Genomic DNA, 25,676 nt, shown 5'->3' on the forward strand with positions numbered 1-25,676 from the left:
TGCTCATTGTGAGAATGTAAACAAATGGTGTTTCAGTTTGGTAGCTCATTTACTCGCTGCGTATATGGTACAGTATTATTCTCTATAGACTTTAGCCAAACTTTATTATCTATTATATGCTAGCAACAAATGGTTCATTAGCTAGCTGTGTATATTGTGAATTTATTAACGGACTCATATATGCTATTAGGAGTCGGTGTAATTTCATATTGAATTTATTTTGACTGCCGATGCAAATGCCATTTTATTTCTCATCATGCTATCTTTCATTGCAGATATTATCATTGTCATGTGATGCCTTCCAAGTTATAATAAACATTGCATAGACAAAAAGTGATTCTTATTTATTTGTAACCCCTGAAGATTCCTATGACTCGGAAGAACTCTTAGCTAGATAGTCACATTGCTAGTATCACGAGCGCACAGCTTGTGTAGGCCGCGGAAAATGCATAGTACGCTTTTATTGAGGTGTAGGGTTTCCACTAATGTGCAAAACACATAAAGGGGAAAACTTTAGGTCTAAGCCAAAAAAGCGAGTTGGCATGGACTTCCACCCTCCTAAAGGGTAAGTCATCCCCTTTAAATAGTTGGTTTGTATTTATTGACAATAAATGGCAAATATGGAAGTACTGTACTTTGTATTTTTCCTAACAATACAAACCTGTAGCTGTTTATACAAATTGGCCTGCCGGCAAGTGGGTTCACACCCCGGGTGTGTGAGTGAGCGGGGTAACAACTACTACTCACTCTCCTGCTAACTAGTGGGTGGGTGGTTAACCCTCGCTAAAATTCTAATGGCTCGTCTTTCAGCATCGCCAAAAGTAATGTCCCCTTTAAATAGCTACAGGTTGTATCATTAGGAAAACTACAAATTTCTTTAAAATGTCATATTTTTAAGATAATTTGTACTTTTCCTAACTACAAACCCAAGTCTTTTATTCAAACTTTCCTGCCATCATCAAGCCCCAATGCAAGTCTTGGCTACAACCCAAGTGAGGTAGAGACGTGTGGTTGCCTATCCTCTACTGAAAGGTAACTACCCTACATGTTATTTACATCTTGTTAAAAGTTTTAACTGCTGTATTCCAGCCTTCACTGTTACTCATCTCCATATAGTAAAGGACTCAGGTTTGTATACTGTAGTTAGGAAACATACAAATTAACGTAAAAATTTGTAATTTTTAATATCTAATTTCAGGATTATAATAAGATGCCTCGTAAGAAGGCCTCACGTGCTCCCAGTCGAGCAAAGCCAACTTTACCTGATGACTCTATTGTTATGCCAGATATGGAAACTGAAGAACGTAAGAAGAAGCTAGAACTTTTGTTAAAGGATTTTGATGTGCAAGGTTAGTCCTTTGTCATTTTGTAGTTATTTTATTATACTCAGAATTTTGTTCTTTTTCTATGAATGAGTTATATAACACCTGTTTAGAATCTTTTTGTTAACTGGGTAGTGCAGTCAGTTTACCCCACTAAATGTATGTTGTGGGCATTACTAAAAGATCTATGTATACATATTCCCTTCCTTTGGCCCATAGCTGTACCCATTTTAGTCTTCCACTTCAATAAACTATTCTGTCTTCCACTCTTCCATGTGGGTGTCCAAGCTCTTTTAACTTTACTGTATTTCATTTCATAATACAACAGATTTCCTCTTTGTTGTACTTACAACGTGGAATGGCCACCCTGGTCCCAGTACCCGACCATGTGGACCACATTTTATACAATACATAGTTTTCATCATGTTGATTTTTTTATTGGGAAAAAGCAATGAAAGCGTTGACCAAATCTCCTTTGTTCCATCACTATTACGAACTCTTTCTGTCTTTGGAGAGGTATAACTACCCCAATGCTAGTTAGGGGGTAGTACCGGCTACTCCGCTCATACACACACCTGTGTTGTCTCCTTACCTTTACTTTTGGCTTAGTAGAGATCGGACATAGTTTCTCTCTACCGCTTGACCTTTTTGACCGGTCTCTGACTAATTTATCCTTTAGTTTTATTTTTGACGGGGTGATTGTTGCGGTTTAGGAGTCAGTGGTGGGAAGACGAAGAGGGTTTCGTCTACTTCAGGGTTTCTTCGAGGGCAGAGAAACCTCCTTTTACTTCTTAGTTCTGCTCGATCTCCAATCTTCGATGTCAGACAATCCCTAGGACTGGAAGATTCCTCCCCTTCCTCTAGCGAAGCGGCTCTGCCCTCCTCCTCAGGGAAGTAGCTCTCCATTGGTGCACCCTTACTGTTTTTCTTCGAGAAGGCCGGTTGCGGCCAACCCAGAGCTTGACCTCGTTCTGATTTAACTCGGTCAGCAGTAGGAATGCAAAGTCTGAAAGATGTTCCCGTTCCTCTCAGGGGACACCTATCCCATAAACGGGTTAGGTCCTCTCATGAGTGGCCTCCACGCCTGACACGACTGTGCACTCTTGTTCTGATTTAACTCGGCCAGCTGAGGGAGTGCAATGTCTGAAGCATGTTCTTGCTCCTCTCAGAGGACACCTTTCCCGTTTGAGAATTAGGTCTTTCCATGAGTTGTTTTTGTGGTGGCCTAACCTGAGCTTCTCAGTGACCTTACGGTGGTGCACTCCCTCGTTCTGAGATGACTCAGCTGACGGAGGGACTGCAATGCCCGTCTGAGTGGTGATGTTCGACCTTCACTCGTCCGACCAGCATGCTCGTCCGGTTCCTGTTGCGAAATTGGAGTGTGAGCAGACGCCGCAGGACCGGATAATTCTAGGCGGACGACTAGCAGGGCGAGCCAATTGTCAGGATCTCTCTTGTTCCTCCTAATGCTGGAGTAGTAGTGAGACCCAGTAACTTCAGAATCAGTATCATTGTTGTAGGGAGTGCTCAATGCTTACCTTCAACTTGAGCTTAGCTCATTGATGGGAAACAGGGTGCTGTCAGTGGGTCTGCCTCCAGGTGTTGGACAGCTTCCCTTACGAGGGAAAGTTAACCTTCACCAAGTGTTGGGCAACTTTCCCTGCCTAGGGAGAGTTGCCCTCCCCCTTTAATGGATAGCAGTCTTCCTTAACCCTTCCCCCAGTGAGGTTAGGGGGCGAGGACCGCTACCATCTACGAGCTTCCCTTCTTGCCGATGACGATCCTTGCTTCCTCTTAGAACCATCTTGTTATGACAAGCAGTTGAACCACAACTGACTGTTGAGGTAGTTCAGCACACTAATATCTTCGCGCCTAACCCGACAATAGTTAGTCTCGATGCTTAATACCTCCCTCGCCCACACGGTACTTATTGTATAGCATACAAGTACAGTGAGAATGGTGCAAATTGCTCAATGTGATAGTTTAGGAATTCGTCTTCTCTCCTGGAGTAAGCTGTAACTAAGCAAGCTTTGGTTCGCTATAAAATATATAGTTATCATACACAGACATTCAAGTTACCTGCAATGGTGCATTCGCAGGATTCAACATTGACATATCTGCTCTCGTTAGCGCCTGCGAATGTTCGTCATGGTCTAATGTTCTCCTTGCTAGTACTACTACTAGTAATACGATCAGTCACCTCCTCTTCTCCCTGTCTTTAACCATTTAGTCACTTGATTCAGTATATAGTTACCCAAGTTGACTCCTTCGTAATGAATATCAAATGAATGACATAAGCTACGTTGTGTGCGCATGCGCTCTTGCTCATAAGCCTCCAGACCTTTCCAGGAGTATAGTAACATAGAATGGTACATCAGCCTCGTCAGACAAAACCCTTGGAGGTTATTGTCGCAATTGAGGATGCCTGCTGATCGTTTGCGGCTGCCGCCTGCCCCCATTCTCCCCTCAGGGCACAACGAATCTCGTTAGACATAGTGTTATTATTATTATTATTACTATCCAAGCTACAACCCTAGTTGGAAAAGCAAGATGCTATAAGCCCAGGGGCTCCAACAGGGAAAGAAGTCCTTTCGTCCACTTGCGTCTGCCGCATCTCGCCTAGATTTTGAAATGAGACTTGGGAAAAATAATCCTTGGGGGTTATGATCTCAGATTTCTCCCGTCTATAGGGTGAAGATCGCATCGGAACTCTCGCTTGGCTTCGGTCTCTGATCCCTGGTGATCTCCTCACTCTGTCATGCCCTCATAGTACATCAGTCTCATAAGACATAACCTGCTGGGTCATTCTTTCCGTCTCCCTTGTTAGGGGATGGAATCAGCTCATGCTTACGTTTACGAACGATAGCAAACATGAATTTGAGAGATCTCATCGCTTCGTTAGCGATATGCTCATGAACATTAGAGCCACGGGACGTAAAATTACCCCGTTTGATAAGGTTTTTTGCGATGGTGCAAGGTAGTCTTCTAGAAGAGATTTTATGAAGCTGTGAAGTGACTTGCAAGGGGTTGCCATGTGAAGTGTTCATTAATGATTGATGTGTTGTGTAATGATTTCAAGATTGTGATCAGATGATTTGAGTTTTATACTGTGGAGGATTCTTAGGATTAATGCCTGTAAACCTTAGTTTGTTCCGTAACCGAAATACAAACCACGCTATTTACATAGGGTATTACTTTCGGTGTAGCTGAAATGGTGAGCCATTAGATTTTTAACGAGGGTTAACTACCCCTGCGCTAGTTAGCAGGGGTAGGGGAGGGGTAGCTAGCTACCCCTCCCCCCTCACACACTGGTGAACTGACACTCTTTGCTTTTGGCTCGGATGACGAACGGATGTCTCTGTTCCCGTCCTCGCATGGCAGCCTTTTATTGTTTTGCTACTTAATTACTTACCTTTCTTTACTCATATATATATGTAAACATATTTTTATGTTTATGTATATATTTGAGTATAGAAATCAGTAAGTTTCCTTTTCAGTGTTCGTGCTGTGTGTGTGTGTGCGTTTTCACCGTGTGGCCGCCGGCAGTCAGGCCACTACGATGTAATTTCATGGACCTCGATCTCTTCCTTGGTCCTTCGGTCGGCTCCTTCCACGGGCGCTGTGGGGAATCGTCATCGCTGGACTTATTATTTTGTTCTCCGCTACAACTCTTTTCCTACGGGGAAGGTGGGGTTCAGCGTAGGAACGCGAGAGTGTAGTTTGACTACGGTCTCTCTCTCTCTCTCTCTGGAGGTCGTTCACCTTCACCTTTTACTACGTTTCTACATACAGTGAACCCTCGTTTATCGCGGTAGATAGGTTTCAGACGCGGGCGCGATAGGTGAAAATCCGCGAAGTAGTGACATCATATTTACCTATTTATTTAACATGTATATTCGGACTTTTAAAACCTTCCCTTGTACGTAGTACTGTTAACAAACCACCCTTTAATGTACAGAACACTTAATGCATGTACTACAGCACCCTAAACTAAAACAGGCACAAATATTAAAGGCGATTTTATATCATGCGTTTCCTAAACACCTAAAAAGCACGATAAAAAATGGCAACCAATGTTTTGTTTACGTTCATCTCTGATCATAATGAAGAAACAAACTCATTTAGTGTACACATATATGTATAGGTTAGTTTTTGCATCGATTATATTGATTATACAGTACTGTATGTTGATTTTTTTATTACCAATGTTTTAGTTTACGTATTTTTCTTAGGACTTCCAAATGAAATCTTTTTCTTTATGACGCCGCCTGAAACGACGGCGTGTACGCTCAGTAAACAACCACGCTCAGAACAAACAAGGCATTTAACGCGCATGATGATAGTGATAAATAATGATACAGTACATACAGTATTTACAGTAAAAGCATTTACAAAATATGTTACCTTACAAATATAAATTATACAGTATTGTACGTAGCAAAGCAGGAAAACAATTTACGAGAGAGAGAGAGAGAGAGAGAGAGAGAGAGAGATTGTTTTACGTACGTAAATGTAAATTTTAAACAAAAAAAATATGATAGGTTACAACATGTAGACTTTTAAAACCTTCCCTTTAACTTAATGCATACAGTACGTACATTACTAAACTATAAAACAGGCAGTAAGAATATTAAAGTAAAAAATAAAGATTGTTACTGTACTCACCACGAAAGAAGTTGAAGAAAAACTTGAATGGTGATGGCGATGAATTTGCTGCACAGTAGAAATGATGATGATGAAGCTGATGATGTGTTCTACTGTGCAGTCAATGATAGTATTTTACGTCTCTTCAGACGGAGGTGTCTTTTCCTGGGACACCTCTTCAACTTCTTCCTGGGAAACTTCTTCAATTTCTTCCGAAGGCGTACTAGCAGGAGGAACTGGCTCTTTTTTGCGAGGCTGGAAGAACATTGTGATCGGAAGTTGTTGCCGCTGCTTCTTTTTTCGATCCAAGAGCATCCTGTAGGGAGTCATGATGTCATCGACCTTGTTGGAGAATTGCATCGAGCGAACCATATCCTCGTCCCACTCTTGTAACATTTCTTTCGCCTCCTTGATATGGTTGCAGAACTTGGCAAGCCGTTCTAATGTTAAGCCCGTTTCTTCGACATTTTCTTGGGTCTCTTCCTGGGTATCACTCTTCCTCACTTGCCGATTTCGTCAGGTCTTCGAGGTCTGCGTCAGTTAGGGGCTGGGAATGGCAGTCCAACAACTCGTCGACGTCTTCAGTCGTCATGTCGCCAAACCCGTCACCTCCAATTATGGCAGCCAACTGCTCAGATTTCCGTATTGCAGAGTGTTGGATTTCCGACGGAGTAAATCCCTTGTCGTCGTAAACAATATCGGGCCACAACTTCTTCCAGCTCGCATTCACGGTTGTAGGTTTCATCTCTTGAAGTGCCTTCTGAATATTCTGCAGGCACGTGGCTATGGTGTACTGCCGCCAGTACGCCTTCAAGTTGAAATCTTCATCCTCGTCATCTTGGGCAGCATCCACACACGCAACGAGGTCCGCCAAGGTATTCTTCGTGTAGAGGGCCTTGAACGCCCTGATAACCCCCTGGTCCATCGGTTGAATTAATGACATGGTGTTGGGTGGCAGGAACTCAACCTGAATGCCCTCATGCGACAGGTCAGTTGCGTGTCCACCAGCGTTATCCATAAGGAGAAGGATCTTGAATGGCAAGCCCTTCTCTACGAGATATTTGCTGACTTGCGGGATAAAAAACTGGTGGAACCAGTTGGAGGTCAGCATCTTCGTAATCCATGCTTTTTGATTATGCATCCAGTACACGGGAAGGAGATTCTTATTTTTATTTTTCAAAGCGCGAGGATTTTTCGACTTATAAATAAGCCCCGGCTTTAACAAAAATCCAGCAGCATTGCCACACATCACGAGGGTAACGCGATCCTTGAATGCCTTAAAGCCAGAGGCTTTGGCTTCCTCTTTGAACAGGAAAGTTCGCGACGGCATTCTCTTCCAAAACAAGCCAGTCTCATCCATATTAAAGACTTGTTCCGGCTTGTATCCACCTTCGGCGATAATATTCTTGAACGTCTGGTTCACGTAAGTTTCAGCAGCGGCAGTGTCAGCGGAAGCAGACTCCCCATGCAGGGAAACGCTTTTCAGGGCGAAGCGTTTCTGAAACTTCGCGAACCATCCTTTGCTTGCGGAAAAACGTTTTTGAGGCTGGGAATCAGTGGATGTCCCTGGTTGAGAATCATCTGCATCATCATCATCTTCAGCATGGTTGCCGTCGTCGTCTTTAGGTTCCTTTGCAGCAAAATTCTCATATAAACTCAAAGCCTTTGTTTGGATGGTGTTCGTATCCAACGCTATGTTCTTCTTCCGGCAGTCGGCAATCCACACAGCTAAAGCACCTTCCATGCGTACGATCGTTTTATTACGCGTTGTAACGACTTGCTTCGCTGATCTGCTAAAGGTGATTGCAGCCGTCTTTCTAATGTTCGCCTCGTCCTTCTTGATATAGCGAACGGTGGATTCGTTGATGCCAAAATGGCGGCCGGCGGCCGTGTAACTTCTACCATCTTTTAACATGTCGAGAAGCGTAACCTTCTCAGCTATCGTCATCATCCTTCGGTGGCGTTTAGGCTCACTACCAGCCTTAAGAGAAGCAGAACGCTTGGGAGCCATTACAGTAGGATTTACGTACAGTACTGTAACAAAAAGTTCAACTTAAAAAGGTCGCACACAGCACAGATTAAACTTCACAAACTTAAGAACGTCTACTCGGCGATACGCGGTAACAGAGAGTGAACGATCCAGCCCAGCGAGAACTTTGATGCTGCGGGTAGAAGATGCGGGCAAAACACCAATCACAGGCTAGATAACAAAACTTGAGTTCTGATTCGTCATCTATCAGCGCTTGAACCAATCACAACCCGTCTTACAGTACTATGATGCGTTGGTTACTCATAGAAGATGCCCCGCGCATACTGAACGTACGTAGATTAAGTACAATACCGTAATAATAATAAATAATGATAATAATACTGTACAGTAATAATAATAATAATAATGATAATAATAATAACAATAATAATTTTATTAACAACAACAATAATAATAATAATAACAATAATAATAAAAATTTACGTACGCTATTTTACGCCTCTCTCTCTCTCTCTCTCTCTCTCTCTCTCTCTCTCTCTCTCTCTCTCTCTCTCTCTCTCTCTCTCTCGTACGCTTATTCGAAATGTGATTTTTGCAACAAAGAATATTATTGGATGCAGTACTGTACTACGTACGTATACATACAAAAGATTCATGGAAAAGAAGCACATCCATTACAGTACACACCATTCTAATATGGTATGACTGCATCTGATTTGCGTTTCATGTTCGATTTAATTTTACTACGTATGATCACATTCTCTTTTCGTGTTTTATTTCTTTCTGTGCTGAATTATATATCATATGTAATGCAATGAACAATCAGTAAGAGCAGATATTACTAATTACAGTATTAATGGAATTACAGGTAACAAAATATCGTATTTGGGGGTCTTCAGATTTCGCGGTATTTTCGAATTTTCAGGAAAATCCGCGATATGTATATATATATGGGTTATGGAAAAACCCTGCGAAGTGGTGAATCCGCGATTGTCGAACCGCGAAGTAGCGAGGGTTCACTGTACTACGATAGCTCCTCTGTTTGGGTGGAGTTGCTATGCAGTACTTTTTATCTTAATTATCTTTTTTTTATTATAAAATCTAATTGTATTTGTTAACTTTTCAGCTTTTCGAACGTTTCCCTTCGGGGTTTTTCGTTCTTACTTTTAGTGAACATTCTTTAATGAATTGCATAATTATAACTGTTATAATTCAGTTTTTGTTACATTTCTCGCCCTTCCCCCTTCCCGTGAGTGTAGTTGAGGTTGGGGCTCTTGCCTGTTATGTAATTCTTGTGTTCTTTTCCCTCGGGTTTCCTCTTCGGAGTCTTCCCGGGGGAATGAATGTTAACTAATTACTTTTTATTTTCACAGTTAACGATCTGTTTTCCGTTTGCCTAATGTGACAACGAAGCAGAGCTGTCTTGTTGGGACTCGGGGAGTCGGCTGTTGCTGCCTCCTCTATAGGACTTCGTCAGGGGCGTGTCTCCTTCTCCTGGAAGTTCTCCCGAGACACCCGACAGCTCTTCAGTTCATCTTAGAATTAGGAGGTTCGCCTCCTTGGGTGGGTAACTTCCCTTCCGAGGGAGGTTCCCTGCCCAGGTTTGAGTTTCTTTCCCTTTCGGGGGAAACTTCTCTTACCTTTAATAATTATGATATGTTCCTGGTCCTCCGGCAGTTTTGCTCTTGGTGCTGAGCGACCGCTTTTGTAACCTTGCTCAAGGGGCTGAGCGGTTACTTCTCGGACCATAGTTTTTGTGCGACTATGCTCTTGGTGCTGAGCGGTCTCACCTGCAGCTACGCTCAAGGGGCTGAGCAGCTGCAGGAGCACCTCTTCGGAGGTTGGCTCCTAGGTCACTGGCTGACCCTTCGGCTCTTGGGCTCCATCTTCAGTCCCTTCTACAAAGTATTCCTCTCTCGTTCGCGAGAGAGGACACTCATAGACACTCCTCTTCGGAGGACTCCTTCTGCTGTTGTTGCTGAAGGCTCAGTCTCCTTCGGGGGGCAGCTGAGCCCTACGGTCTCTCCTGCGAGTGATTCTCCCCCTTGGGAGAGTTCACTCCAGAGACTCCTCTTCGGAGGTCTGATGATGGTGCTCCTGCCTTTGGTCATCTTCATCTTCACCCACCCCGCAGAGGATCCTCCTGCCAGACCTTCTCCTGGACGCAGGTGCGCTGTGGGCGCCAACGTACCTCGTTTCCTATGAGCACCGGTCCCTTCGGGGCTAAGGGCTTACTCCACAATGTGGGCAAGTCCCTTAAGTGCCAGGTTTTACCTGCGCGCTCGCGCACAGTAGCGCTCTTGCGCTCTCCTGCTGTGTTCCAGACTTCTCTCCTGCGATCTCCTGTAGCTGAGTCTCGCCGTAGATCTCCTGATCGCCAGCGCTTACCTGCGCATTGGAGACCACCTGTGCGCCAGCCCTCTTCAACTCGCCAGCGCACTTCTGGACGCCTTGTGCGCCAACAGTCTCCTGTACGCTCACGATCATCTGCGCTCCCTTTTCTAATGTGCGCAATGCGCGCCAACGTTCGGCCAGCGCACATCTGCGCGCCCTTTCCTGATGTGCACAAGGCCCACCAGCGTACTCCACGAGCTTCTAGATGTGGGTGGAGGCGAAAGAGATGATTCCTTCACCTCCTCGCCGATGATCTACTGTGCTCTAGATTTGAACGAGTGTCTGAGCGGCCGCGCGCCCACGAGAAGTCTTCTGTACTCGCCCATGAGCGTTCGCTATTTTGCGCAACCTCACCATCTGGTTCTGCCCCTCGCTGATATCTTCTGGCCGCGCAACCGCGCTCCATTGATCTCCTACGCGCCAGCGATCGCGCACGATTCTTCTCCTGCCCGCTAGCGTTTTCAACGCGCCCACGCTTCAGATTGCCGTACGCGGCCACGCGTTGGCTCTCCTGTACGCGATCGGTCGCTACGCACCATCGCTCGCCAACGCGCCATCGCTCACTTACGCGTATTCGGTCTTCCGCCCGCGTGCCCATGCGTCCTCACGCGCATGCGCACACATGTTCGCCCGCTTGCGGACCAACGATTGTACCATCGCGCGAGCGCCAAGGGCGATTTCGACCGCGATTCCCTTCGGCTTTTCGTAACACGGGCAGACTGGCGAGTTTTTCTGGAGCGCATACTTTCAGATCATCATAGTCACGATCTTCACCTCGTAAGCGCAGAGTATGACATGTACAAGAGCAAGAAGAATCTTCAGAAGAGTCTGGGTAACATTCTTCTCCCTTTTCAGGCAGGCCCCATCATCCCTCTCCTCAGGATAGCCTGATCCCCTTCCCTCCAACGGTGGCTACTGACACTGCCTCTGTCAGTCGTCAACAGAGGGAATACTTCGAGATCTTGGGGTAGCCTGATTTAGCTCTTCCTCTCCACCATTCCGTGCAACGGACCTTCCGGGGGTTTTTCCCTCGAGAAACTCTTCACCGGGCAGGTGACATTTTCGACTTCGGGAATCTTGATCCAGGAGGAAGCCGCAAAGGGTGCCAGGCAGGCCACCTCGTGGCTGATCGTCGAGCTTGAGTCTCTGGCCATCCGGTCGCTACCCAAGGTTTTATACAAGGAAGCTCCGGGAAGGTTATGGAACTTTCCTCCTCTCGGACACGTGGACCTTCGTTTCCCGACACCGTGTCGAACTTGGGGACAAACTCGATGTTGAAGCATCGAGATGCAGTGACCGAGAGGTTTTCTCTCGAAGGTCCCTACCGTGGATATCGGCAAACCAAGACACTCTTCCATCCTTGGAAGGGGCGTGTTTCAGCCCAAGGACAAGGAACGAGCGACTGAGAGGTGGAGAGAATCTTATCACGATTCGCTCCTCTAAGGCGCTTACATCCAGTCCCTACAAGGCTCCAGCGCCCCAACTTCAACAGCCTCGTTCAGCCTAGGACATCAGAACCGGCACGGGCAGCTAGACAAGGTGTCTATGCAGCTTCCCCCCTCCTGTCGAGGACGAAGGACGAGGAGCCCTCCTGGGAAGGCAATAATCCTAGAGGGGGCGGCCTAGGCCGCAAGTGCTAGGATTGGCAACCCCTACCTGCATCCCCCAGTGGGGGGGGGGATGCCTGGATTTGCGCCTTCAAGTGGCAGCAACTCGGGGCCGATTCCTGAACGATCTCCATGATCAGCCACGGATTTCGTGTCCCGTTTCGTAGCATCTCTACCTCAGCGAATCCAGTGTCGCTGAGCCCCTATGCCATGGGATCGGCAGAGGGCGAGACCATGCTCTAGAAGGATGCTCTCCAAGGTTGTCGGCGGCTCCCCCCAAGTTTCTTCAAACGACTCTCTTTTTGAAAGAAGCGCCTGAAAGCCGGAGACCGGCCATCGTCCTCTTAGCCCTGAACAAGTTTGTCGTACAAACTTCGATCAGTATGATACAACAGATTCGATCAGACTTGTAGGAAAACCACAAGACTTCACGTGCATACTGGATCCGAGAGACAGGTACCTCCAGATCCCAATCCATCCGTCTTTACAGGAAGTACTTGGAATTCAGCCTAGGCAACAGATATACAGTACCAGTTCAAGGTGCGGTGCTTCGATCTTTCCACAGCTCCGCAGGCATTCACCAGGAAGTTCATCCCGAACCCTCATGTCCACACAGGAGCGGCATCCGCCCCCTTCGCTTTCTGGATGACTGGCTACCCCGGCAGTTTCGGTATCGACCCTTCTTCGACTCCGAGACAAGCCTCTGGGACTTTGCCAAGATCTAAGGATCATGGTAAATCTCGAAGTTTTTCTCTGTTTCCATCGCAACAACTGGGATATCTAGGCTTAATTTTAGTCTCCAATCCCCGTTAAGCCTTCCCACCAGATGACAGGATAGCAAGGCGGAGGAGAGTAGTAGAACCTTTCCTCAGGCGAGGAGTGTCTGCAGCCCTTTTCTGGTTACGCCTCCTAGGTCACCTTCCTCCTTGACCCCTCTAGTCCCAAACACTCGCCTCAGGATGAGTCTCCTGCTTTGGCGACGCAAGTCCCGGTGGAATCAAGACTACGACTCTCCAGACATTCTGGTCCTATGGGACCTGCCGAACGAGGGATCCTGCCGTGGTGGTTGACCTACGAAGCCTTTGCTAGAGAGTGGATCTTCTCGTCCCTGCTCCCCATTTGATGCTGTTCTCGGACGCGTCAAAGAAGGGGGGGGGGCACGTTCTGAACCAAAGGATTTCAAGCCTATGGCCAGAACTAGAAGGGTACCTCCACATCATTTGGCTAGGGACAGGCCCGGCGAGTCACTCCGTGAGCGACAACACCACGGTAGTTGCTTATTTCATCAAGCGGGGAGGTACTTTTTCATAACAGTCTTCCCATCCTACAGTAGAGATACTGAGATGAGCCGAAGTCCAATCAATACCACTATCGGCTCGCTTTATTCCGGACAAAGGAATGTGCTCTCCGACAGTTGGAACAGAGCATCGCAGATAGAGAGTACCGAGTGGTCTTTGGAACCCCCAGTAGCCAGCAAGCTCGGACCTTGTGGTCCTGTTCGCGACGACCTTGAATTTCAAGCTGTCGCTGTACTTCTCCCCAGCCCCGGACCCCAAGGCACCCTGCCAAGATGTCTTCCCACATCGGTGGGACAACATCAACGTGTACGCCTTGCCACCGTTGGGTCTGAGGGGAAGGGGGGCTCAATAAGACCAGACTATCGGTCAACCTGTCGATGACTCTGATAGCTCCGCTACGGCATCATGCAGAGTGGTTGTCCATCTGCGGGAGGAATTACTCCTTTTGCTCTCGTCGGTAAAGCCTATCGCTCAGCCTCAAGCCTGGCCTTCAGGCTCTAAGGTTAGACAATTCCTGCTCGCGGGATCTTTCTTCGCTCATACGAAGCTACGAACTTACCTGCACCCAGTCGGGAGTGAGACCTCCTCCATGGAACATGGCTCGGGTTCTTAGGGATCTTAAGGCTTCTCCCTGTGAACCATTATGCTAGTCATCTGATAGGCACCTGACTTAGAAGGCGGTGCTCCGGCTCGCTCTGGCTTCGGCCAAGCGTATCAGCGTACTTCATGGTCTCTCGTACGACTTCGCCCATTTAAGAAGGTAGGGAGAGGTAACGTTCGGGTGCGTCCCTGAGTCAGTTACTAGACTCAAGATCTTGGAGTCCCAAACCTTCGGTTCGACTCCGTCAGGATTTCGAGTCTCCGTTCTGTAACAGATGACCCAGGCCTTCTCCTACCATGCCCAGCAAGGAGTCGGAGGTGTTATCTTGAAGAACATCTGCAGTTCGTCCTCACGTGCAAGCCCTGTTTGGGAGCACAGGAAGGACGAAGAGGAGGGTCACCAAGAATACCTTTGCAGCCTGGATTCTAGGACCATCCATCTTGGCCTGAATCCAGACCCTCCTCCGTCATGTAGCCTTAGAGCACACGATGTCAGAGGCATCGCAACGTCTGGTCTTCAAGAAGACTACTCTGTGACGCAGGTGCTACAAACTGGAGTCTGGAAGCGTCGGACGACCTTCACAGCCCACTACCTGCAGGACGTGACCCACAGGAGCCTCGATACGTTTTTCTATCGGCCTGTGGTGGCTACACAACAGCTGGTCTAACCTCAGGCTCCTTAATGGACAAGTAGCAGAAGGTTGGGTGCATTGTTACCCGGTGTCAGACTGCATGATTGAAAGAGGTATGTCTGGCCCTTACTTCTTTCTTCATCCTCCCCTCTCTTGGGGAAAGCAGCATCCTAGGTTCTCTGCCTAGCTGACCTCAAACCTCTGCAGGTAAACCATGCTTCCTTGTGTTCCTAGTATTAAAATGATACTGTCGCGTCCCCCATACCCTGACGAGGTGGTATTGGGAAAGTCCTAGTCCAGAATTCCATCTAAAGGTCTTCAGGTCGACTGCCTAGGACAAGTCACGCTTCTTCCCTCCATACACAAGCTTATGTAGGCCGCACACTCCTTGCGGAGCAAGGAACTTGCGAGGTGCAGGGACTCTTTTTCTCGAAGTGCTGCTCACTCGGATTCTGAGTCCCCGGGTAAAGCCAAAGCCAGTATAGCTGGGGACTTTCCACCCTTCCTAAGGGGTAAGTCACCCTATGTAAATAGCGTGGTTTGTATTTCGGTTACGGAACAAATGACAAATTCGTAGATAATTTGTATTTTTCCTAACCATACAAACCTTAGCTATTTACACATATTTGCCCGCCAGCCCTGTTCCCCAAGTCAAGTCCTACCTCTAAGCGAAGTGAGTCAGTTCACCAGTGTGTGACGGCGTCAATGGCCTTAGATGTCAGGATGCCTGAAAACTTTAAATCATTCATTCATTCACCAGTGTGTGAGGGGGGAGGGGTAGCCAGCTACCCCTCCCCTACCCCTGCTAACTAGCGCGGGGGTAGTTAACCCTCGTTAAGAATCTAATGGCTCGCCATTTCAGCTACGCCGAAAGTAATACCCTATGTAAATAGCTAAGGTTTGTATGGTTAGGAAAAATACAACTTATCTCCGAATTTGTCATATTAAAGACAACCTTTCCGAGATTAGGGGTACGAGACCTGGGATTACCCCTTTTGATGAGGTATTTGTGATGGTGCAAGGTAGTCTTCCAGTAGAGATTATATGAAAGCTGTGAAATGCCTTGCTAGGGGTTGCCATGTGAAGCGTGCATTAATGATTAATGTGTTGTGTAATCATTTCAAGACTGTGATCAGATGATAAGAGTTTTTTACTGTAGAGATTCTTAGGATTAATGCCTGTAAACCTTTAGTATCAAGTTTACCTTTTGCCCAGAACTGAGTATTCCAGCGTATTTTTTGTGTAGCGAGAAGTTGGGATGTGGTTGGCATTCCGACACTAGGCAGTCTCCGTGCTACGTCTGGCCATAGTCCGCAAACCACTACAACCTGATTCTGTCTCCTCGTACACCTTGTCATCCTGTCACTGCTTGCTCAGGCTTCCTCGGGACATGCAAGAGCTACTTTGATTCGGCACTCCTCGGAGTTCTACGTTGATAATGCTAATTAGGGCCAACCCAGAGCTGAACCTCGACCTTGCTCGTCAGCGCGTTGACGACGATGCTCTTCCTCATTCTGAGTTAGCTTAGCTGATGAAGGGAGTGCGAAGTCAAAGACCTCTTCCAGTTTTTCTCAAGGAGCAGCACCTTTTTCTCCCGCAAGTTGGGTTTTCTCCGGAGGGGTCTTCTCCGTGCGGGGCATTGAGGAGTTTCAGGGTTTCATACATGCCTTTCTCTAGCCTTTGGAATTGAGTTTTGTACTGTGAAAGATTCTTAGGATACTAGTGCAGTGGACACTTTAGTGAAATAAGCCATACATTGGTGTTTACTTTATTAGTAGGTAGGCGGAAGAGGTGAGACTGGAAAAGCATGTGTACTGTATTCTGTTTTAGGATAACCAGTTGTAACTTCATTATAGTACTGTCCAGAAGCTAGCATTGGTATATAGATAGTCATCTTTAAATTATCGCTGACTGTAAGACCAGTAGTTTTATTGTTATGGGAGTGTCCAATGTGTGGGCAGTTTGCTTTCTAATTATTATTTTTCTTAACTCATTTTTAAATAAACAATTTTTATGTAGATCTAGTATGGATTTCTTTACCTATTGCTCCTTGATTCCCAGCCTTTATTTTATTTTTTATTAATTGTAGCCATGCTCAAGTAAAAAAAAATATTAACTGGGAAGCATACTGCCTTATTTATTTAGAACTTGATGCAGAGTACTGTGGGGAGAGAGACGGTATACTCCAGGTAGAGTATTGAGAAGTTCGGAGGTTCCAGCTGGGTACGCTTGCCCTATATAAAATCAAGGGGTGGTGCCTAGTGCCCATTTCATTTTTGCCCAGATCTCTGGGTATTCTACCGTATTTTTTGTGTTGTGAGAAGTTGCGGTGTGGTCGGCATTCTGACGCTAGAGAGTTTTCATGCTACGTCTGGCCACAGTCCGCAAACCACTACAACCTGATTCTGTCTCCTCGTACACCTTGTCATCCTGTCACTGCTTGCTCAGGCTTCCTCGGGACATGCAAGAGCTACTTTGATTCGGCACTCCTCGGAGTTCTACGTTGATAATGCTAATTAGGGCCAACCCAGAGCTGAACCTCGACCTTGCTCGTCAGCGCGTTGACGACGATGCTCTTCCTCATTCTGAATTAGCTTAGCTGATGAAGGGAGTGCGAAGTCAAAGACCTCTTCCAGTTTTTCTCAAGGAGCAGCACCTTTTTCTCCCGCAAGTTGGGTTTTCTCCGGAGGGGTCTTCTCCGTGCGGGGCATTGAGGAGTTTCTGGGTTTCATACATGCCTTTCTCTAGCCTTTGGAATTGAGTTTTGTACTGTGAAAGATTCTTAGGATACTAGTGCAGTGGACACTTTAGTGAAATAAGCCATACATTGGTGTTTACTTTATTAGTAGGTAGGCGGAAGAGGTGAGACTGGAAAAGCATGTGTATTCTGTTTTAGGATAACCAGTTGTAACTTCATTATAGTACTGTCCAGAAGCTAGCATTGGTATATAGATAGTCATCTTTAAATTATCGCTGACTGTAAGACCAGTAGTTTTATTGTTATGGGAGTGTCCAATGTGTGGGCAGTTTGCTTTCTAATTATTATTTTTCTTAACTCATTTTTAAATAAACAATTTTTATGTAGATCTAGTATGGATTTCTTTACCTATTGCTCCTTGATTCCCAGCCTTTATTTTATTTTTTATTAATTGTAGCCATGCTCAAGTAAAAAAAAATATTAACTGGGAAGCATACTGCCTTATTTATTTAGAACTTGATGCAGAGTACTGTGGGGAGAGAGACGGTATACTCCAGGTAGAGTATTGAGAAGTTCGGAGGTTCCAGCTGGGTACGCTTGCCCTATATAAAATCAAGGGGTGGTGCCTAGTGCCCATTTCATTTTTGCCCAGATCTCTGGGTATTCTACCGTATTTTTTGTGTTGTGAGAAGTTGCGGTGTGGTCGGCATTCTGACGCTAGAGAGTTTTCATGCTACGTCTGGCCACAGTCCGCAAACCACTACAACCTGATTCTGTCTCCTTGTACACCTTGTCACCCTGTCACCGCTTGCTCAGACTCCCTCGGGACATGCAAGAGCTACTTTGATTCAGCACTCCTCGGAGTTCTACGTTGGGAATGCTAAATATGGCCAACCCAGAGCTGAATCTCGGCCTTGCTCGTCAGCGCGTTGACGACGATGCTCTCTCTCATTTTGAGTTGGCTTGGCTGGTGAAGGGAGTGCGAAGTCCGAGGCATCGTCCAGTTTTTCTCAAGGAGCAGCACCTTTCTTTCCCGCGAGTTGTGTTTTCTCCGGAAGGGTTTTTTCCACGCGGGGCGTTGAGAAGTGTCTGGGTTTCATACATACCTTCAGAGTGCTTTGTTTGAAAGGGACGATGAGGTAGCCCTTAGACTTGGGGCAGCTGCAATACCTCTCCAGTGAGTTCGGAGTGCTCATCTCTTCTTCAGCCTTGACTTGTCCAACCATTATGACTCGTCCATCCAGGATGATTTGTCTAGTCGCTGTAACAAATCCTAATGCTAGAGCGCACGAGACTCTACGCCAAACTCCCTCGGGAGTACTGACGAGTGACACTCTCATAGCTCCGTCTCATGAACAGGTAATCCAAATTGAATGAAGAGCTTTCCCCTATAAGGGGTTTTGCGAACCCCATAGTGTGACTGAGTTGACTCTAGGGTCGAAACAATCCGCAGTTCGGCGAAAAAAGGAACACACATACCCATCCACCTGTTGAAGTACGAGGGTGATCGTCTTGACAATCTACGAGTACCCGTGCATTCGCACAGACATCCTAATTCACCCTCTTGATGAGAGAATGCCTTGATGAAGTCACTGAGGTTCAGCATGGCATTTCATTCCCGTGCTGAATCTTGGTGACGGGCAAGAGGGCTCTCGAACTTGGGGAATTTGCTCCCCCAGTTCGAATCTAAATTTCTCTCTTTATCTTTTTCTTCCTCTTTATATTGCTTCAACCTTCTCCTAATATTATAAACTTTCTTTCATGATGCTGTCCCAACCCTATGAGTAAAATTTTCCATATGTATATGTGTATATTTTTACATATATATGTATGTTTGTTATTTTTTTTCTCTCTCTCTTTATGGCATGGATGTTTCTACATCTGTTATTGCCACTTGGGCGGATGTTTCTGCATCCGGTATTGCTGCCTGCTTTGATGAATGTGAAAGGTGTCACAGTTAGGAGGTGTTTGTGCTCAAAGCTATATGTGAGTGTATTGGATGATCTCAGCCATCCCGAAGATGGTTTGGACCTTTTTGGCGGAACTATTCTCAAGTGTTGGGTCTTCGGAATCCAGGGGGATCCAATGCTTGGGGTAGGACTCTCGGCTTCTGGCCGGAAGCCCATCATTACAGATATGGGGAGGATGATTCCATAGTTTCTTGGTCTCAGTCCTAACAGGCGGGTTCAGCTTACACCTGTGCCTCTACATCTGTTTTGATGCTATCCTTCGGGTAGGGTATGGAGTGGACCATCTGGGAAGTATACTCTCACTGTGCCGGTAGTGGAGAGTGCAAATTTCCTTCCCAACATGTGATGCCTTAATGTTCTCAAGCAGGTAAATCAAACTATTCAAAAAATCACTCTTCTCTTTTCTTTATTCCGATGGATTCTTGTGAGAATGACCCCACCTCCGGATATGCTGACTCGCCCCCGGCACTGTTGACGACCTCTGGCAATTCATTTGAAGAAAACTCTGTTGACGACGTAGGAACTAAAAATGACTGTTCTTTAAACATTCGGAAAAAGGGTAATTTGGGCAACACAGGAAAACTGAAAGTCCTGCACGTTACCCAAATCCCTTTAGAAGCTAATTATGATGTGCTACATAAAATATTTGAGTATTACGGATCAATAAAAGAAATTAGAATGAAACTTCAAGATGATAATTGGGAATCTTGGTTATCATTTAATTGTCATGAAGCATTTAATGCAAGCTGTAACATTGTTGATATTAAAGTAGGTAATATGAGTGTTAAGGGTGCTCTGTGTGATGGGGCACCTAAAGATCTGGATGTCTACAGACCAGCAGAATGGGCTGATAAAGATATAGAGGCAGATATTCCATCCCAAAGAAAGCCAAAACCACCAATGTGGCTTCTTGCTAAATCTGTAGGAGGTACGGAAAATTATTTCAAGATATGCAAATTTCTTCAGAGGAAGGTAGGTACGATCGCACCTGGAGATATATCTCGATTCGAGAAGAAAAGTTTCTTGATAAAGGCCAAGTCATACACACAGTCTGTTATACTGTCTAATTTGAAGACAGTAAATGATGATATAAAATTGGACATCAAACCCCATCTAAACTTTAGCTATGGAAGGGGAGTGGTTTTTAATAGGGATCTGTATGAATTTACTGAAGAGGAGATATTGGCCATGTGTCCTCTATCAGTGTGGAAAGTACACAAAGTACCTGGAACATCAATGATTGTTCTTACTTTCCAGGATGCTGATGTACCTTTCCACATAGACATAGAAAACGAAAGGATCAGAGTTCAACCTTTTAAGCAGAAGCCACTGCAATGTTATAATTGCTTTAAATTTGGACATCCTTCCAAAGTTTGCAATAATGAAAAAATTTGTAATACTTGCTCCAATATTTACCATGGGGATTGTACACTTGAGGCAAGGTGCTTAAACTGCAACTCTAATCATAAATCTAATGATAGGAGCTGCCAGTTTTATAAGTTAGAAGAGGCTGCCCTCAATAAATCAATTATTGAACATGTAAGTGTGGGGCATGCCAAGAGATTATTAAATAAATCTAATACTTATGCAAAGACATTAAAAACAGGAGAAAAAGTTCCTCGGGAATCATCTCACCCACCTACTACTGTAGGTAGTTCTCGAAAAAGGAATTCACTATCTATTGATAAAGTACTGCATAAGACAAGAACATCTCCTCCTAAAGATTTATCATTGAGTATCAACCAAAAGACATTGCCCACCACTATCAAACCTTTGTCCCCCATTACAAAGGATAGTACTAACCTCTCCCAGGCCATATCCTTGCCTGATTTAATGGAGATTCCACCTGACACCAAGTTATCAGGTGTACCTGTAGTGGGGAAGGTACAAAAACCTGGTAACTCACTACCTACTAATCGTAAAAGAGAGAGACCTCCCTCTCTCTCACCCCCATCCATAAGAAATACTAGAATTATGACATCAAATAAATATGATGTTTTGTCTGTTGATGTTGCCGATCAACCAGCAGATAATTTAGATAAATTAGAAATTCAAGTTGAGGTCCACCATCCCCCTCAACAAATAGATAAAAAAGATACAAAGAAAAACACCAACGTAAAACCCAACATAACAAGACCACCTCTGAAGAAACCTACAGGTAATAATGTTAGATTAAAAACTGCTAATGGGAAGACCTCATCCAAGATGTCTTCCAGAAATAATCCATAGTTTTCTCCTCCATTTTGCAATGGAACTGTCAGGGTTTGAGGGCGAAATATGAAGAACTTAAGCTCCTAATTCATGAGCATTCCCCCATAATTGTATGTCTACAGGAAAGTATGCTTGATTCTAACACTCCTAGTCCTCGAGAGTATGTTAGCTATAGAACACCATATAATCAACAAGCAGGGAGCCATGGCGGAAGTCTCATGTACATTCGTCGAGATGTTCCCCAAATACCCATGTCTATACGTACAACCCTGCAGGCAGTTGTTGTACAAATTGATATAGGGAGAAAATATACAATATGCTCTCTGTACTTACCTCCAAATGATAATATTTTATATGATGATTTAGCAGAGGTCATTCAACAACTCCCTCAACCTTTTCTCTTACTGGGAGATATGAATGGTAGACATCCTTTATGGGGTGATATTTTAGCAAACACAAGGGGCAATATTATCTCATCAATTGTGGAGAATGAGGATGTGGGACTCCTTAATACAGGAGAGCCCACACACTTCCATGTTCAGACAGGTACTTTGTCATGCATTGACCTTTCAATTGCAAGCTCTAACTGCCTTCTTGATTTTGATTGGAGGACATTAGATGATTGGCATACTAGTGATCATGCACCAATCATTATAAACACCAACAAGGGTCCGCCTTTGCAAAGATCGCCACGTTGGAATCTAGACAAGGCAGACTGGGTTAAATTTTCCGAGCTAAGTGAAATCGAAGGGAGAGCAGAACAGTTTGAAAGTGTTGATGATGCCATAGACCTACTGAATGGAACTCTTCATACAGCAGGAGTCAATTCAATTCCCAAAACAACAGGGTTATTCAAACGACGACCAGTCCTGTGGTGGTCTTCAGAACTAACTGCACTCCACAGAGCCACAAGAAGATCCCTAACACGATTGCGTAGGCGCAGAACTGATGAGAATTTAACTATGTACAAGAAATGTAGAGCACAGTTCCGTCGTGCCATGAAAGAAGCAAGGCGCCAGTCATGGATGTCTTTTGTTTCCTCCATTAACAGTAGAACACCACCATCTTCTGTGTGGAGGAAAGTAAAAAAGATAGCTGGCAAATTCACCCCCAACCCACCACCAGTGTTGAAGGTGAATGGCCAGTATGTAACTGAAGCAAATGAAGTTAGCAATGCCCTGGCTAATCATTTTTCAAATGTATCCAGCAAGTGGGAAGGAGCCCCTGGTCACCAGTATAGGAGCACTGAAGAAAAGAAAATTTTAAATTTTGCAACAAGAAGGGAAGAGTCGTATAATTCTCCTTTCACTGAAAGAGAATTTGATTCCGCACTTGCTCATTGCAACGATACAGCCCCTGGACCCGATGGTATTCCATATGCAATGATTAAACATGTACATTTTAATACAAAGCTATTTATTTTAAGCATTATTAATAGAATATGGCATGATCATAGTTACCCAAGTGTTTGGGAACTAGCCATTATTTTAGCCTTTTTAAAACCCGGTAAAGACAAGTTGTTAGCAGCAAACTATCGTCCTATTGCATTGACATCTTGTTTATGTAAAATCATGGAGAAGATGGTCAATGCAAGGCTGATATGGTACCTTGAAAAGAAAGGTATTTTATCACCGATTCAATGTGGATTCCGAAAAATGCACTCAACGACTGATGTGTTGATACGACTTGAGTCTTCTATTTGTGAAGCCTTTGCTTCCAAAGAGCATCATGTTACAGTATTTTTTGACCTTGAAAAGGCATATGATACCACATGGAGATATGGTATTCTTAAAACCATTCATGAATTGGGATTGAGAGGAGAGCTGCCACTATTTATTCAGGCATTTCTTTCACGTAGAGTTTTTCAAGTGAGAGTTGGGGAAACTCTATCAGAGAGTAAGTGCCAGGAAGAAGGAGTTCCTCAGGGTAGTGTGCTGAGTGTAACCCTTTTTGCACTAGCAATTAATGGGATATCCTCAGCCATTCCCCAGGATGTTCTCTCAACATTATTTGTGGATGATCTCTCAATATCATTTGCTGGCACTAGAATGGCAATGGTTGAGAGAAAAATCCAACTCTATCGATAAAATTATCCAGTGGGCTGACATGAATGGATTTAAGTTCTCGACAAGTAAAACAACCATTGTCCATTTTTGTCGTATCCGGGGAGTACATCCAGACCCGGATATATACATTAAAGGTCAACGGATACCATGTGTATCGGAAAACAAATTTTTAGGTTTGATATTTGACTGTAGACTTACATGGGTTTCTCACCTAAAAGCGCTAAAAGCTAAATGTGTTGAAGCTCTGAATATCTTAAAAGTATTGTCCCATACATCATGGGTGGCAGACCGCAATACTATTTTAAAATTATACAAGGCCTTGATTTTTTCCAAAATTAGTTATGGTTGTGAGGTATATTCTTCAGCCACCCCAAGCCGGTTAAAAGTATTAGATTCGATACATCATGCAGGTATTAGATTGTCTACTGGAGCTTTTAAAACCTCACCTATCCCAAGTCTCCTTGTTGATGCTGGAGAGTTACCTCTAGACCTTTACCGAATGTCTTCCATTCTTCGGTATTGGTTTAGATTGCAAAGACTCCCTAACTCTCTAGCCTTTCAGACTGCAAGCCTTGTAAGACACGCATCATACTTTGAGTTGCACCCAAAATCTCCTCAACCTTATGGCTTTCGGGTGAAACGATTATTAAATAGTCTGGATATAATTAGAAATAAGGTACTTCCATTCAAGGTATCATCAACGCCTCCATGGAAGTTACCAGAGATATCTTTTTGTAAATATTTTATTGGAGATAAGAAGAATATGTCAGACATAGAAGCCAGGTCTCTTTTTAATGAATGAATGAATGAATGATTTAAATGTTAAAGAACATAGAGGATCAACTTTTATCTATACTGATGGCTCCAAATCTGATGCTGGCGTTGGATTTGGAGTACATAGTAATGGTTTTAATTGTAGAGGTGCACTTCCTCTGACCGCTTCCATATTTACTGCCGAACTGTATGGCATATTAACCGCTATTGAGAAAATAGCGTTGGAGAAGGAGGGTAATTTTACAATTTTTAGTGATGCAAGGAGTGTCCTTCAAGCTATGGAAGTTTTTAATTCTAATAACCCTCTAGTTTTAAAGATTTTAGAATGGCTTTTCCTTATTGGACGGAGAGGTATAACAGTTCAATTTTGTTGGGTTCCAGCACATGTAGGTGTGTCCGGGAATGAGAAGGCAGATTCACTGGCTAAGGAGGCTGCATCCGAGTTGCTGCCAAGAAGGTATCCCATTCCCTGTAATGATTTCTTACCTGACATCAAGAAATTGGTTTGCAATAAATGGCAACAGCAATGGGATAGTCAAGATGGCAATAAAATGAGGGAAGTAACAAATGACATATCTCCTTGGAGGTATAATATGATGCCCCGAAAATGGGAGACATCTCTTTGTCGTCTCCGTATTGGTCACACTCGGTTGACACATGAGTTTCTGCTGAAGGGCCAACATCAACCGTATTGTGACAACTGTTTAGTACCTTTAACAGTAAGGCATTTGTTGACCGAATGCCCCAATTATAACATCTTGCGGAATAGATATTTGTTTGAGGCTCGAGGTGAGGGTGGCAGGTTCATCCTTGCCAAGATTCTTGGAAATGATGTGTCCTACCATGCAAGTGGCATTTTTAGATTTCTTTCAGAAGCAGGTCTTCTGAAAAATATTTAACTTTTATGACATTCAATTTTTATGATTTTAATTGAATACTCTTCAATTTTTTATTTTATTTCATTTTTTACTTTTGTATACATAAATTTAATGTTACCGGCGTCAATGACCTTAGATGTCAGGATGCCTGAAAACTTTAAATCATTCATTCATTCATCCTAATTCAGGCTTTACATCATCAACGCATGAGTATGTCATTACATTACAAGGTCATGAGAGAGGGAATGCCACCTCGCGACCCTTTGTTCTCCAAAAAGGGAGAACACATCCGACAATGGGGTCTCTAGGCTTCTACAGTTGACTTGTAGAAAAGGCACCTGGAGGCTGGATACCAGTGTTTGACCTCTCCTTCTTCAACAAGTTTGTTCAACAAACTTTGTTGAGGATGGAGACAGCAGATGCAATCAGACAAGGAGTCATTCCCAAGGACTTCATGACAACACTGGAATGGGGATACTTCCCCCCAGATCCTGTCTTCAAGGAAGTATTTAAGAATCATCCTGACTGAAGGTTTCTCTGACAATGTATCTATTTGCAACACCTCTGAACAGCAAGCTCACGCTATACTCCT

The 25,676-nt window shown here is 44.6% G+C and overlaps 1 protein-coding gene across 2 annotated transcripts in view; it reads left to right on the forward strand.

Moving 5' to 3' along the window:
* LOC137651851 (borealin-like) overlaps positions 1-25,676 on the forward strand; it is a 183,531-nt gene that overhangs the window by 8,443 nt on the left and 149,412 nt on the right. For both annotated transcript variants that reach the window (XM_068385072.1, XM_068385077.1), the window contains exon 2: positions 1,199-1,349. In XM_068385072.1, the coding sequence (XP_068241173.1) occupies positions 1,211-1,349 (139 nt within the window). In that variant the 5' untranslated portion in view covers positions 1,199-1,210. The remainder of the gene's footprint in view (positions 1-1,198; positions 1,350-25,676) is intronic.

This window comes from Palaemon carinicauda, chromosome 1 (genome assembly GCF_036898095.1).
Source record: "Palaemon carinicauda isolate YSFRI2023 chromosome 1, ASM3689809v2, whole genome shotgun sequence".
Taxonomy (NCBI): Eukaryota; Metazoa; Arthropoda; class Malacostraca; order Decapoda; family Palaemonidae; genus Palaemon; species Palaemon carinicauda.